Source organism: Anneissia japonica, unplaced genomic scaffold (assembly GCF_011630105.1).
Source record: "Anneissia japonica isolate Jap-2015-1 unplaced genomic scaffold, ASM1163010v1 scaffold234_len1672027_cov178, whole genome shotgun sequence".
Lineage (NCBI taxonomy): Eukaryota > Metazoa > Echinodermata > Crinoidea > Comatulida > Comatulidae > Anneissia > Anneissia japonica.
Window position 1 is genome coordinate 1,364,370 of NW_022738761.1, and position 15,179 is coordinate 1,379,548.

The 15,179-nt window shown below is 33.9% G+C and overlaps 2 protein-coding genes across 2 annotated transcripts in view; one reads left to right on the top strand and one right to left on the bottom strand.

The window, feature by feature from the left end:
* The window catches only part of LOC117117699, a gene marked incomplete in the record, with an annotated part of 15,369 nt that extends 3,952 nt beyond the window's left edge, over window positions 1-11,417 (bottom strand). The window contains 6 exon segments of the mRNA XM_033262090.1: window positions 114-352; window positions 2,146-2,327; window positions 2,910-3,035; window positions 8,046-8,138; window positions 9,242-9,301; window positions 11,132-11,417. Of these exon segments, the coding sequence (XP_033117981.1) occupies window positions 114-352; window positions 2,146-2,327; window positions 2,910-3,035; window positions 8,046-8,138; window positions 9,242-9,301; window positions 11,132-11,162 (731 nt within the window).
* LOC117117696 (zinc finger protein 888-like) overlaps window positions 1-15,179 on the top strand; it is a 59,019-nt gene that overhangs the window by 10,115 nt on the left and 33,725 nt on the right. The window lies entirely within an intron of this gene.

Sequence of the window (15,179 nt, forward strand, 5' to 3'; positions counted from 1 at the left end):
ATACAAGGATACAAGAGCGAGTGACCATCAACTCAAAAAAAGCATGGTTGAGACGTGTTAAGACCAAATAGCAATTGCTGTGCCAAATTTAAAACTTCCAATTAAAATCTAACCTTCCAACAAATCCATGTTGCTCGGCTACTGATTGCAAAAACTTAATTTCTTCTGGCACTGGTTCTGTTTTGTCCACTTGCTGTTCCTCATACTTCCACACTTGTTCATCCACGTCTTTCTTCTGATCGAGCTCTCCCTCAGACTGTTCCTGAATTGTTTGGATTTTGCCAATGCTTCTCACTTCCTCTTTGTTGTTTCTTTCATTCTTTTCCATCTCAAGTTCTTCTCGTTCTTCAACCTATTGAACAAATGAAAAGAAAAATATATTTCCATTTCTTCTCCTGAAACTCCTAAATGTATAATATTAATAAAATAACATCAAGGTTAATAACAACAATAACAATATTACAGCCCTCAAAATTAGAAAAAAAAAGTATGTCGGCAAAAAAAAAAATTAAAAATCGCCGGCGCTATTAAATTGACGCCGGTTATAACGTCGGCAGTTTTTAGTTTCAGCTACATCCCTGAAATTAAACCATACTGACCTGTTATAGCAGTGATGGATGTCTTTTCAAGTCACCCAATCAAGCTGGAAAGCCTAGCCTACGTACTGATGTTCAAATTCACAACTAATTATTGATAAAATAATTAGTTGTGAAAAAAAAAAAAAAAACATGTTGCTAATTACAGAGGAAATTTGTAGAGAATGAAAATTTACATTTTTAAGAATTATTTAGATTTGACTGTAAAACAAAACCATGAGGGTTTCTTATTTGTTTTAATAAATTTGTTTAATTAAAAATTAATCGATTTACACTGATCTTGCTCCTATCTGCAAGCCGTTACGCACTATAAAACTTTGGGCGATCTGATGTCGTCACAGCCAAGCACATGTTTGCCCATCCATGACCCCACGAAACAAATTAACCAATTAGCGGGCAGAGTTTAGGAGGCACGACCTAATGTTTACATGAAGAATGAGTTGTGTTTGGAAAAGAAAAAAAATGCCAGATCGAAAATGCATGTAAAAACAATATAAAAGCATGAAACACACAATCCAGTTTGATTTTATTCACATTTTACTCATAATACAAAACATTAAATAACTTGCTTACATTAAGAATAAAGTTTAATATTGTGTGTTCACAGCGATCCTGCCGAGTCTATCACCACTGGTACCAGCGTAGGCCTGGGATAACTTGGGCTAGGCCTAAAATCTTCAAATCAGCGATTTTTTTCGTCGGCGTTGGGCGGCTAGACGCCACCGTTTACGTCGGCATTGCCGAATGCCGGCATTAATTTTGAGGGCTGATATTAATAACTTTTATAACTAACAACATTACAAAAATAAAATTAATAATAACATATATAACTCTCAGCAGTAGTGAGAAAGATTGTAGGACTAGGCTTAGAAGACAATGACCTTTAACGACCAACAAAGAGTAGTGGAACTAGTTTTAGTTTGTATGCTGGTTCAAGGGGTCATAGACCATATGGTGATTTTGCTGTATGTAAACGGTATGAACACTAAAATAATGTCCTGTAAGACTCATTAATTTAAAAAAAATTAATATTAAATGATTTTAAAGATATAAACAGGATGGGATTAAGTCATTTTCTCGCTGCTGGGTTAGAAGGAAATATAAACTTAGTCCGAAAGTACAGGAATCGTAAGAGTCTGCGTTTATTTCATGTTTTATAAATCTGATTGCCAGGTTGGCAAACAAAGAAAGTTTTAACGTTGTTGTGATCAGATTAAAAAATATGGCACTCCCGTGGCGTATAGCATAACAAAAAACGGAATAACAGATAAAAATGAGATTAAAATACAACCTCAGATTTAACAGAAGTTACCAAATTATTATAACATGTTGATACTAACATCAACACAATTTAGTAATGGAAAATTGTCTTCTACATTAAGGGAAATGAATGGAACAAAAAATGAAAATGAAATGAAATTATGGCGTTACAATTTAGCTGGTCTAACCTTTATGATTTTTAAGTTTTCAAATTTTAGGAAACTACAGATTATTTTGTACAATTATGTCAGCAATATATCTGTAAAAAGCATGTAGAAACAAATCATACCAAATCATATTTATTTCCAAGAAGAAGAACTGGAATGCTGCTCCGATCTCCTTTCACGTATGTCACATTGGTCTTGTGTTCTGCGCAATTAGTGGCCTGGCTGACTGTTGCATTGTTGCAAACATCTTGTTTCCAGCTACCAGCTAGTTCGATACTCCCTCGATCGGAGGCATCAACGACAACTAGAGAAAAATTGCATGCATCAGTTTATGGAGCAGTTATTGTGGCCATTCCATTTCTAGCATTTCTGCTAGTAGTAGTTGACTGCATCACATCTAACTTGTAGCATAGAGCTTAGTCCACACTATCAAACTTCCTTTGAAAACAACTGTTGAATGTTGTATATGGTCATGATGTGATGTCATCATGACCAGGGGCAGAAAGGGGGCTGAAATTTGGGTCGATCGAGATAACACCACCCCGGGGTCCGGGAGAGTCCGGGGAGTTCCCCTGCGAATTTTTTGTTTTCTAGACGCTCGAAAATAACATCTGAGGTGTTTTGGGCGATCAATTTTTCTTTTTCTTTCTTTCCTTTTTTTCTCTTATTTTCTTACTTTCCAAAAGGGGAAGGGTGGGCTGAGCCGGCTTGGGCCCCCTCCCCCCTAAATTCAGCCCCTGATAACCATATTTAGACATGTCACATATTTTTTTCAAATAAAGTCTGAAAAGGGCTTTGGAGCTAAGGATGTTTGTATTTAAACATGGTTGATGGATTAATTTGCAATTTTGTACATCTCCTTTTGCTTTATAATTGATTTGCTTACCAATTGCTGCATCCACATTTTGGTAATAGCTCTTTCGTAAATCAACTTCCTCTCTTCCAGGGAGATCCCAAATAGTTACAGACACCACTGCATGTTCTGGTACGTTTAACTTCTTCACTACATTTTCTGCAAGGAACATGAAATTAAACAATTAAAATCATTTAAATATAGTCAAGTTGTCAATTTCACTAACATTAGACTCAGTGGCAGCACCAACGCCTGAAATCTGGAGGCTGGAGGGAGGGCAAATGAGGGGCAAGGTAAACTTTTTGGGGGGGGGGGAATATGCTGGGGTGGCCCAAGGTGGGCATGGTCATACGTCGCTCACGATGTCTTGAAAGTGGTCCGGGGAAAAACACCAGAAAAAAACGGCAATTTAGGGGTTTCAGAGGCTTATTTAATCAATTTTATAGATAGATAGTTTACTATATGTAGAAAATACATAATTATCGTTTCTTTTTCTCTCCGACGAATTGTGGTTTTTCTTCTTCTTTGGGTGAAAACTGGAGGGGGGAAAATTCCTCCTTTTCCCATGGCGCTGCTACTGATTAGACCATAAGAAAGGCAAACTTAGCTGCCTTATAGTAATGAGACTAAATTACAATAGCTAGATCAACAAGTATATTACATTAATAGCCAATATAAATTTTTAAAACCATATTTATAGAGAGTGACCCTTCCAGCGTATCCTAGAAGGTCGGCTGATATTCCGGGGTGCTCTTGAAATAAATGAAAACATTTTTTCCAAACTAAATATACCTACGAGTGTAAATTACTAGAAAACGTTTATTTATGCACTAAAAAACACAATTGACTGTGAAATACTAGAGGTGAAATGGCTGAAGGAAAATGGAAAGAAGTTAAGAAGAATTTAAGAAGAGTTTTTATGAAGAATGCAAATACAAAAACGATAACTGTAAATACCTGTACCTAATTCATTATTTCTTCACTTATTTGCATTGTTATGCCATTAATGAAGGTGAATAAAAAATTTAAAAAAAATTTAAAATGGTAACCACACAATATACCAAAATAAATGATCAATAGCAAATAAAACAAGAAAAATACATAAATTAAAGCATTAGTGATAATATGTGATGATTGAAAATGCTAATTCTTCTATTTGTGTTCTTATATTGTTTAAAATGTTGCTTAAAAAAAAGAAAAAAAAAAGATTAAGAATGAAATTTGTTTGTCCAAAAAAAAAAAGATTTTAATTTAAGTACAAAATGTTGTGTGTTAATGTACTGGGAAAAAAATAATTTTTGTATCTCTACCGAGATCCAGCCATTGTTTCCCACAGCATTGTTGTTTTTCAGTATTTTGCCTTTTAATCTATATATATATCTTATGATGATGATAATGTACTTATTTGATGAATAAATGTGGTGGTTCAACCACAAAAAAGAAAAAAAAAATAAAGAAATAATGTGATGCTTTTAATCAGCGAAGTCTGTTTATGAGGCTTAGGGAGTGGAGTTGGTTTAAGTCATGATAAAAAGTCCTGCTGTGACAGGAATTGAACCCATGACCCTGGATTAGAAGGCAAGCATCTTAACCGCTGAGCTACTCAACTCCACTCCTTTACAAAGTCATGCAAATATACAGTGAAATTTTAAAAAGAATTTTGAATGGCCCTTTACGCAAATTATACAACAAAATCATCTGAAATCACAAATCCTTGCCCTGTTGCGCCATATATATGTACTGAAAAAATAATGGAAAATGAAACACCACGACACCTGCACAACGAATCGTTTTTAATGACGATCCGTTCAGACTGCCACCGACAATCAGCAGACAGCGTCGTGTCGTCTATCGCTCACAGGCAGTGGAGTTGCATTTGTTGTACAAGCGGCTTATAGTGATGACCCATACACCCTAAGCTCTAACCAAACCATGCATTTATGAGTAAAGACCTAACATAAGGCCTAACAAAAAATATGTTATGTTGGCATAACGGCCCCAAAAAATAGGGTAGGTAGGGTAAGGCCTTGAAATCTATAAAATCAATTAAATAAGCTTTTAAAGCCCCTAATTGTCATATTTTTCGCCCTTGGGCCACTTTTGAAACATTTTTAATGCCACCCGACCACGTCTACTTTGCTAATGTAAACTTGTATTGTGAAAATTTAAATAAAAATGTCTAGGGTTAGCCGATTTTGTTAGGGTCGGTCGGGTTACGCCAACATAACATTTATTTTTAAGGCCTAACTAAGATCCTATTGACTATCATACCCTACCCTAATAAAAGTATGCATCCTATGGTAGGGATATTCAGCCCAGTAATTTTATAAGTACATGCATGATCCAATCCACTTTACAATTCAGTATTTCTCCATTGATATATGCTATAAATACTCCTTTTTCCTCCAGAATTTTAACTCATCAACTAAAAATCGCCTAAGTAATTCCCGTTTTCAAAAAGAGCGATAAAAAGCTTTTAAATACCTATAGACCCATACCAAACATAGCATTTTAAATAAACATCAATAGGTTTCAGACCAAATCTTTCAACTTGTCACACTATACTTGAACCATGAAAATATAACTGATTCTTTTGAAAGCAAGCAATTTCTACTCAGTATCTTTTTAGACCTATCAAAGACATTTATGTTATAAATTTTGATATTCTAAGAAAACTATTCAGATATGTTATAAGGGGTACTGCACAAGACTGGTTTCATAGCTATTTATGTAATCGTCAACAATTTGTCTCCATTAAATAATTTACATCCCCATTAACCTATTTAACACATGGAGTCCCACAGGGGCCCTGTACTTTTTTAATCTATGAGTTAACAATCTTTTATACACTAGAGCTAAATTGAATTTCATTTCCTTTGCTGATGATTCTACAATTTACTTCTATCATTATAATATTGATGACCTTACCAGAATTAACAACCATGTATTAAGTACAGTTAGTAACTGGTTTATTGCAAATAAAATTTTGATTCAACTAGAACTAATTATGTCATTTTTAAGCAGCCCCCAAAAAAGTATAATCTCGACAATATTCAAATTACACTAAATCATAATGTTCTTGAAAGAAAATCTTTTTTTAGGCATCTATATAACAGTATCTATATTGGCAGTACCATCAAGCCCATGTTGCAAAAGGTATTTCCAAATCAGTCGGTGTTAAAACACCATTTCTGGTATCGATTTATAATTGTCTTTTTTTTTTTACCTTATTTATTATATTGTAATATCATTTGGGCAAGTAATTTTCCAAATCATATAGTAACCCTTGAGAGGTTACAATAACGTGTGGTTAGAAGACTTACATTATCTCCATACAGAGCCTATACTCAACTATTATTCTTTAAAACTGGGTACACTTAAATAAGCTGCAAATTTCTTGCTTTATGTTTCATTTAGTTGAAAAGAATCTTCCCGAACCTATAATGGATCATGTTGCACAGTCAAACCAACCTTATACTTATAAATTAAGAAATGCTGATGGTCGTTATATTCCTTTCAAACGATTAAATAAAAGTACTTTTTTATTAATGTATATGGTCATAAGATTTGGAATTCTATTGATTCTATTCAAAAGTGTAAAAACAGTGAAGTGCTTTAGAAAAGAAATGAAGTCTTGCCTTGTGTCAAATTATAAAGTTCCTTAATTCTTTTGTACCTTGAATATTTCCATTTGTTTGTATCAACCTAATGCTTTGTTCTTATCATTATTTTTACTGTCACTTCTATTTTTATCTCTTTCACTATTGAATTATGCTGTACTGTTTTTAATACTTATTGTTATAATTATTATTACTTAGATTAATTTGTACAGTATGTAAATAAATTGTTAAATCTAAATTTTAAATGATCACTTTTATTACAATCAATGTTTTACCATAATTTTTCTGTTCTGTGTTTGTTTCTGTTTTCGATTTTCGAATTGACATTCTGCCTGCGTAAGCCTGCTAATAATGCAGGCTGCGTCCTGGATTTTGTAAATGTTTTCTTTTGTATATTTCACATGAATATCAATTAAGAATGATTGAAGAATACTTCTATAAAACAATTTTTTTTATAAATTGCTTTTAATGATTGTTAAATACTACTTCATTTATTATTTCTCTTATTATTCTTATTTTTTATAGTGTCACTGTTTTTTTTTTCTTTTGTTATTACTGTTTTTTTATTATCATTATCATTTTTTTTAATTATTATCACTATAGTATTATCATTATTACTATTATTATCATTATTATTATCATTCTCATTATTATTACTATTATCATTATTATATTTATTACTATCTTACATTGTCAAGAGTTATTCCGAAATAAGTTTTTTTCAAATTCAAATTCATTTGTCTATTTCCGTTTACTTGAAACTATTGTTATGTTATGTTATTACTGATTGATTGTTTTGTCTATTTCCGTTTACTTGAACCATATTGTTATTACAGATCGATTGATTTGTCTATTTCCTTTTACTTGAACCATATTGTTATTACAGATCGATTGATTTGTCTATTTTAGTTTACTTGAACCATATTGTTATTATAGATTGATTTGATCGAATACATTTTGTTGAAGTTGTAGTGACCTAATAATAATACTAAATATAATGATTTTAAAAGTGCACATCTCAACCCAAAATTTTGGTAAGCAAGGTGCAGTGTCTTAAAAATGTTGTCTATTTTTAATTACTTTTCTTTTATTTTAATGCCATCTTCTTTTCATTCCCCTTATGCCTTCATCTTAGCTCTTAAATTTCCTCTCATTTCATCTTCATCTACTTTAATTGTTCCTTTCTGCTTCAACTAATCATATCATTCCTTATCTAATTATTTTCTTTTTTCTCTTTTGATCTTTCTTTCTTTTCATCTTATTCGTCTTTTTCGTCCAAAACACTCTCACCCTAAAGACATATATGCATAGTGTAGAATGCACAGTAACTTTATAGGAGTATTTTAGTGTGAATCACACCATGGATAACCCTCTAAGTCCAAAGACTTAGTTTCCATCCAAAAGATGGTGCGCTATCATAACTTGCATTTCAGTCCTCCAGCAAGGAGAGCAGCGATAGAAAAATTAAATCATGGATTAGATCTCCACGGTTCAGCGCACACACGGTGACTACTACCGCTCTCTATCACCTATACAATAATAAACTCACCTATATGGACAGAAGCTGTTGGCCGGTAACTGTAGTCAAATTGATTTCGAAAGTAACGCATAAATATGCTACTCTTGCCAACTTTCTCATCCCCTGCAAATTGAATGAAATACTGTATTGTCATCATCAGTATTACAACATCACTAATTTTAACTAAAAAAAAAACTAAATACAATACAATGATCTTGCTGTTTTTTTTTTTTTGGTATTAAATATTTTTTGTCTTCGAGTATAATTTGTAAATGCATGTACATGGCCAACATAGTGGTAGAATTGTTAATTTATTTATCGTTATTTTATTTTTTATTGTAATATCAACTGCCATTCATAATCTGGCAATATTCTTCTACAGATTTAAAGGATCTATGCATACATTTTGAAAATTTTTTGCATGACAAGCAGAGAAATTGAAAATATAAAAACAAACAATGGTAAAGTACAGTATTTACTTTACAAATCTAGATAAAAATTAACATACAAAACATGACTTGCAGGTACCTACATTTTCACAAGCAATTTGCTTTTTTTTCTGTAATAGTTCAACATTTTACAGGCAATTTGGTTTTCTTTGCATCTCCTGCATATTTTTTCACTAACGTACTATGATGTGTTTTATGATTGTAATTTATATTTTTATTCATGGAAATAAATATTGAATATCATTTAAAACAATCTCTAAAAACAAATCTATAACTTGGATTTAAAAAAAAGTAATTAAGAATATACATTAAGTAGAACATTTAATTACCGTAATCAATGTGCGGCATATGCAGTGGCGTACCTAGGGGTGCATGGGGCAACACTATTTCTAAAAGCTCCCCCAGTCGTCTCCCAATAAAAATGTCCAGAGTAAAAAAAATCACACTCAAATCAAGTGCAGTATTTAAAATCACCTCATATCACATTATTTTGTGACCTAGCACCCCTCACTTAATCATCAAACCCTCCAACTCCTTCACGCTCCCCTCACCCGAGCTCCCCTCACCCGATAATGAAGGTGAAGGTGATAGGCCTACCTTGGATTATTTGGAATTTGCTGTGAAAATTTTGACTGTGGTGAATATAGGTCTCCCTCTAATTAAGGACCACTTTTCTGGACCTCTATTTATTAAGCTGTTAAATACCATGGAAACCATGGTCCCAAATGTGGTCTTTAATTGGAGGGAGACCTGTAAGTTGAAAAATAATCTTCTTACCAACTAGCACTATCTTAAATGACGGTACCTCATTGTTATGGTAGCCTGCTAGCACAAGCACTGCAAGATAATATTGAATATAAAATCAAAAAAGTGAATAATATTATTTATTTACAAATAAATACAGTACTTCATTTTATGGGTTTCTTTCTTTCTTCAATTTCAAATGCCTTAAAAAAAAATTGCAATCAAGTAAAAATATTTATAAAACATTTACGGCAGATGGGAAGCTAGCACAGACATGGAGTCCATCAACCGCTAGCCTATATGACTTGACCCATTTGGTGCAATATCTGTATGCAATAAGTATGGCAGACAACATTGTACAGGCATCATTTCCCTTTGCTGTATGAATTATGAATACCGTATTTATTCGAATAACTGCCCAGGGTGTTTATAGAAGGGTTTTTGAGGGACATTTATTTAGGGAGGCCTTTATACTCAAATAAAAGCACTTTCACAAGCAAATTTCACTGCAAATGTGGAACTACAACACATAATTACCATCAAAATGTGTTATTGTATGATCATAAAGACAAACAGTATTGATCCTAACCAGGTTATGAAAAATGTAATTCTACTGGTCTATAATATTAATAGAATGTGTTGAGAACTTGATAGTTTTGTCTGTTTTTTTTTTTTTACAGACATTTGGGTGGGGAGGGGTGGAATTTATTCGAGGCGTTTATTCAGGCGATTATTTAAAATGAGGCTCTAGAGGGGGAATATATTCGAGGAAGGGGGGGGGGAGTTTATTTAAAGCAGGGTGTCTATTTGAATAAATACGGTATATGAATCCTGCTATTGGCGAATAAATGAAGTTATCTCCGAGATTAAATGCAAGTTATTACTAATCATTAAGACCAAGCCCACTAATAATATTAATTAGGCCAAGAGATGCGTTAAAAGCTGAGTCACGTCATAGTTAGGCTGGTGGTAGGCCTACCTGGGTATTAATGCACTCTTCCTAATCTTTTCAAACTTATATTTTTACACAGTATGGGTATGATAACTTGCAAACATTAATTTAGGCCGAGGCCTTAGGATTTTCCAGTTGTTCCAGGGATTTATAAGAAGATTCAGAGTAATTTTTTACAAGAGATAGTTCGATTCTGGAGCAAGAGGTCATAAATTAACTTATGTCCAAAAGTTATGCTGCACTGAGAGTGAGGCAGAAATGTTTTCAAACAGTATCTGGGATTATTAAACCAATTCAAATCCCAGTTGGAACCGTATTGGTAACGTCACCCGCTTTGCCTCAAATGAACAGACAGCAGGAAGATATATTAGCTAGAGGAACATACAACTTGAATGTCACAAGCTATGACTTAATGTAGGCATTACTAATTATTACATCCCTACATGTACAGTAGTAGGCTAGAGCGGGTTCGAGTTCCCAATGAATTCTAGGCTTAGCCTATATGGAAAAAAATGAATGTGTGGGCTCCCTAGCAAACCGGATTGCTCTAGCTAGGCCTGATCGCCACCCATTCTTTCCACGCAACATTGGTTGGTGGATTAATCTCCCTAGCGGAGCCCTCACTGAAACAATCCCTCCAGGAGTCCAAGAGGTCCCTCCCACAACAAAGGCCTAGGCCTATCTAATGATACTCATAGGCCTAGCCTAGAGAAGTAACGTTTTACTCTCACCTAGGCCTAGGACGTAGAGTTTATTTTTCCTACATAGGCCCTAGGCTAGGCCTAACTAGCTAGGTAGGCCTAGGCCTAGGCCCCTAGGCTAGGCCTATGTTTTTTGTTTCTTTTTGTGTCACGTCCGTTGTCCTAGTTATGCACACTTAGGCCTAGTAGCCCTAGTTTTATTCCTCGATATCAAGTCCAAACTGAGGGACCCTTTCGAGTAGCTAGTAAAAAAAAAGTATTTAGGCCTACCATCGTCGCCTCGGCTACAACTCACTCCCATGTCTCATGAGTGATCCTCTCGTACACGAAACCAACCAACCTGCTAGGCCTAGCCTATGAGTTGCTAAAACGGGAGAATTCAGCTTGTTTTGCCAGTAAATTAATTGAAAAGCTGCACTTTCATCCCTTTCTAGCATAAACTAGGATTTTAAAATCATTATATAGAGTCAACAAAACCGCAATTTTCCAAAAATAAATGATAAACATTCATCATTGTGGAAATTGTTGCTAGGTAGAAGTAAACGATCGTCCATGCGGGAACCATCGTCGTACATAGCGCCCTCAATATAATGAAAAAGTGGTCTACCGAAAATATTCAAGGTCATTATGTTTTCTCTGCTGGTACCCCTTTCAACAAGTACCGGTACTGTAGTATCGTCCTCGTACTAATAGGCTTGAAGGTAAAGTGAAAACAACGTGGTTATAATTACAAAAAATATGATTTCAATTGAACCTAGCCAAATTAGTTGGAATAGCAATTTATTTAGAAATAATTAGTTGATATGTTAAACATTTAGATAAAAATTCTCGTTAAAATAGGCCTATATTACTGTAATTATTTGAGGATATTTATAATAATTGCATGACATTGACCTGTATTTGTACCTGTTTGTTTTGTTTAGAAGTATTTATTACCCCTACTTATAGTATGTTAAAGTTCGAGGTTCAGTGTAATGGGTAGCCAATAGGCCTATTTAAAGATCTTTGGCAAAGATATAATCACACAAAAAAAATTGGCAAAAGTACATTATTATAGTTGTAATATAGTGTGCCTTTGATTATTATAACAGTAGGCCTAATCTAAAGAGATAAAAATTCTCGGTGGTTAAACCAGCACTCCAGACATTAGAAGCCAACAAACAACCCCCCGGCTGTCAGCTAAATTTCATGCAGTAAATTAATTCTAAAGTAGCCTCACTTTCCCCTTTGTTATTGTTTACGCTGACACGACAACACAATTACTTTACAGGTATGTTGTCTTTTGAAGGTCTTTATTGGACTTAGGTTTGGATTTTGACATTGAGGTTATTTAAGCTTTCAGAGCTGTGTGGTTAAACAATAATACGGTATTAAACAATAGTGAAAGGTGGATTATTGAACGTTCTCTCCGCCATTGGCAGGATACGTGACAAAAGCATTACTTAAATATCCTAAAGTAAGCAATCCAAAATAAGTTGTTTAAAGCTCTACCCACACTATCAAATTCTATGTGACAAAAAAAAAAAAAAAACTTGATATGCCCATATATAGTCATGATGTGCCTATATATGGTCATGATGTGATGTCAAATGACATTTCTGGACAAGGCCTAACACATCAGTGTAGCTTTACTGAGATGGATGCGTACCAAAGCTCCTTATCTCTTTAAAAAGGTAATTAGGATGTACGATTTTAAATACAGAATTCTGTAACTATCAAAGGACAGTAATAATTGAAATTTACAGTTAAAACGTAATTAGGCTAGAGCCGTAAAATGGATCAGTTATCTATCTATTTCGATCCTGCGTTTTGTACGCCATAATATTACGGTCGACGAACATAGGTACCGTAGACACTTGTACTTCTCTTGCTGGTAATTCCCATCGTTATAAAAGTTTGTTTATTTTATATTGTTTAAACCTTTTCAAGATTTATGACAGTTTTTTCTAGTAGCTATATCAAATACTGTACTGTACGCATGGTTTTAAATGTTAGAAGAGAGAAAGTTACTCTAAAGCTAACTTTTGATTTGTATATTTTGAAGAAAGAATGCTATAGATCCAATGGTATATTCAGATTCATATTTTTACTCAATCTGACAGATTATTATTTTGAATTTAACATTGATATTCTTTATTTCATTATAATAATTAATGTATTGTCTTTTTATTATGATGTACTGTATTATAATGTAATTTTGAATAAATGACCATCGGTCAATTAGAGAAAAAAACTATACCAAATAAAAATATCATAATGTACTAATAGGCATAGGCCTATACGTTTCACACCATTTTTTTGGACCGTAAAAGGGAAGAAATGGTGGAGACACCTCTTTTCCCCCAGTTTTTAAATACAATATTTAAAAAACTGTATCTCATTAACCGTTCCCGATTTTTTTTGTCAAATATGATTTTTGTGTCTTAGAAAAATATACATATAAAAAACAATTTTCATCCGGGGCATGACTGTAAGTTATTATTTTCTCGTCACGATTACATAACAGTGTCAAAAAACTGTTATGCTTTTATTGGCGAATATTATTAAAAATGAAGTAGGCCTATGCCGATATAGAGTAGACATGAATTCAGTATCAGAATTGCTCTCAAAATACAAACGACCTTTAAACATTTTCTTAGCATTTAAACAAGTACCGCAAGGTACAGAAAAGTCGCCGCTCGACCCTCAGCGGGGTGCCGCTGTACCCCTGCCGGTAGTTCTTGACTTGCGTGTTTCATTGAGAGTACCCTTTGTTGATCCTTTTGGTTTGTTGATAAGATGGGCAGTGAATAGGTGGAAGGCAATGCGCACTATAATATTTTACCACATTTTTTTGAATTAATAATTCATCTCCACCTTCGAAATTCATTTAAGTACTTCCTGGACATTAATTCTGTTTAACATATTTAATAATGCATAGCGTACCGTAATGCGTCGGATATAAAAAGTTCAAAAACAAATTACGATCTTAACATGAATAGTGTTATGATTTTAGATTTCAGGGTGCAGGTTTATTAGTTGGATTCATATGAACGGAACAAAGAAAAAAGAAAAACTCAGTTATATGGCTAATTACTAAAATTGATTGGTCATACCATGGAGTAATGGTTACGGTATACGATGTGAGTAACATTATGGCCATCCATCCATATTGGACAATTTTCGACATAATAAAGCCAAACTACAAAAACAAAACAAACAAATGTTTGTAATGTGAAAACAGCATGGAGTATTTAAAGGCAAAGCTCCATCCAATGGACCTTTCCGCTAAGATCCGCCCCTTGGATATTGTTGCTAAGGTCCCACAAGACGGCATTGTTAAAACATACGCGAACACGTGCGTTTGTGGGACAACACGTGTGTTTGTAAGAGGTGCGCGTATTCCTAGCGCTGTTCTGATTAGTCAGTTGTTAAGTTTGATTGACACTCCGGAAAGGTCTATTTTGTCCTGTCTTTGACACATTTAAAAGCTAAATGTGTTTATTCATAGCTTAATGAACTTAGAATCGTGAGGCGTTTCAATTATTAAATGTGCTTAGATATTGATATTCTGATGTCAAATACCTAAACACTGTATATGTACCTTTGATGATTTATTTAATACCTAAGTACATTTAATACTAAATACGTGACAAACAAAAACACATTTAGCCCTTAAACGCGTCACCAAAGAAACACAATAGCGTGGAGCTTTGCGTTTCAATTCTCCACACTGTTTTCACAGGAAGAATACTTGAATGGTTAACCCGGGCCTATACAGATATTCGTTAAGAATCAAGAAAAATGAAGTTTGGTTCAAAAATTGTCAGAATTTGAAATTGAATTTGATAATTTTGAGACTATTTTATTTGTTGTAGTTAAGATATAAAAATAGTGTCCCCATATAGGCTGACATGTGAAATTTACCATTTGGCACCGTGACTCGTAAAGTGTTCCCGGCCCGTTCCCTAAATGGATGTCTCCTTAATAGGGGTTGGCTGTAGATTTTAACCAATTCACACACAACCAAAACGTTCGGGTCTAGCCTACCCAAAATTTTCATGTGTTGGTGAATTTCACAGAGCATGCGCTCAGACCCGTGGATGTCCACGGTTACACCTTTGATACCCGGTTCAAACAAACCTTTGTTGTTACAACATGATCGACAGTCGACTAGAGTGTTGGTATTTTTAATAGGCCTACTAGTAGGCCCAACTTGAAGTATTTCATTAAAAAAAAAAAAAAAAACAAGTTTCAATTTACATGATTTCTACGAACAATTATTTTTGCCAGATTGTCTGATGATTAGCCTATGCCGGAATCAAAGTGTGTACATTAG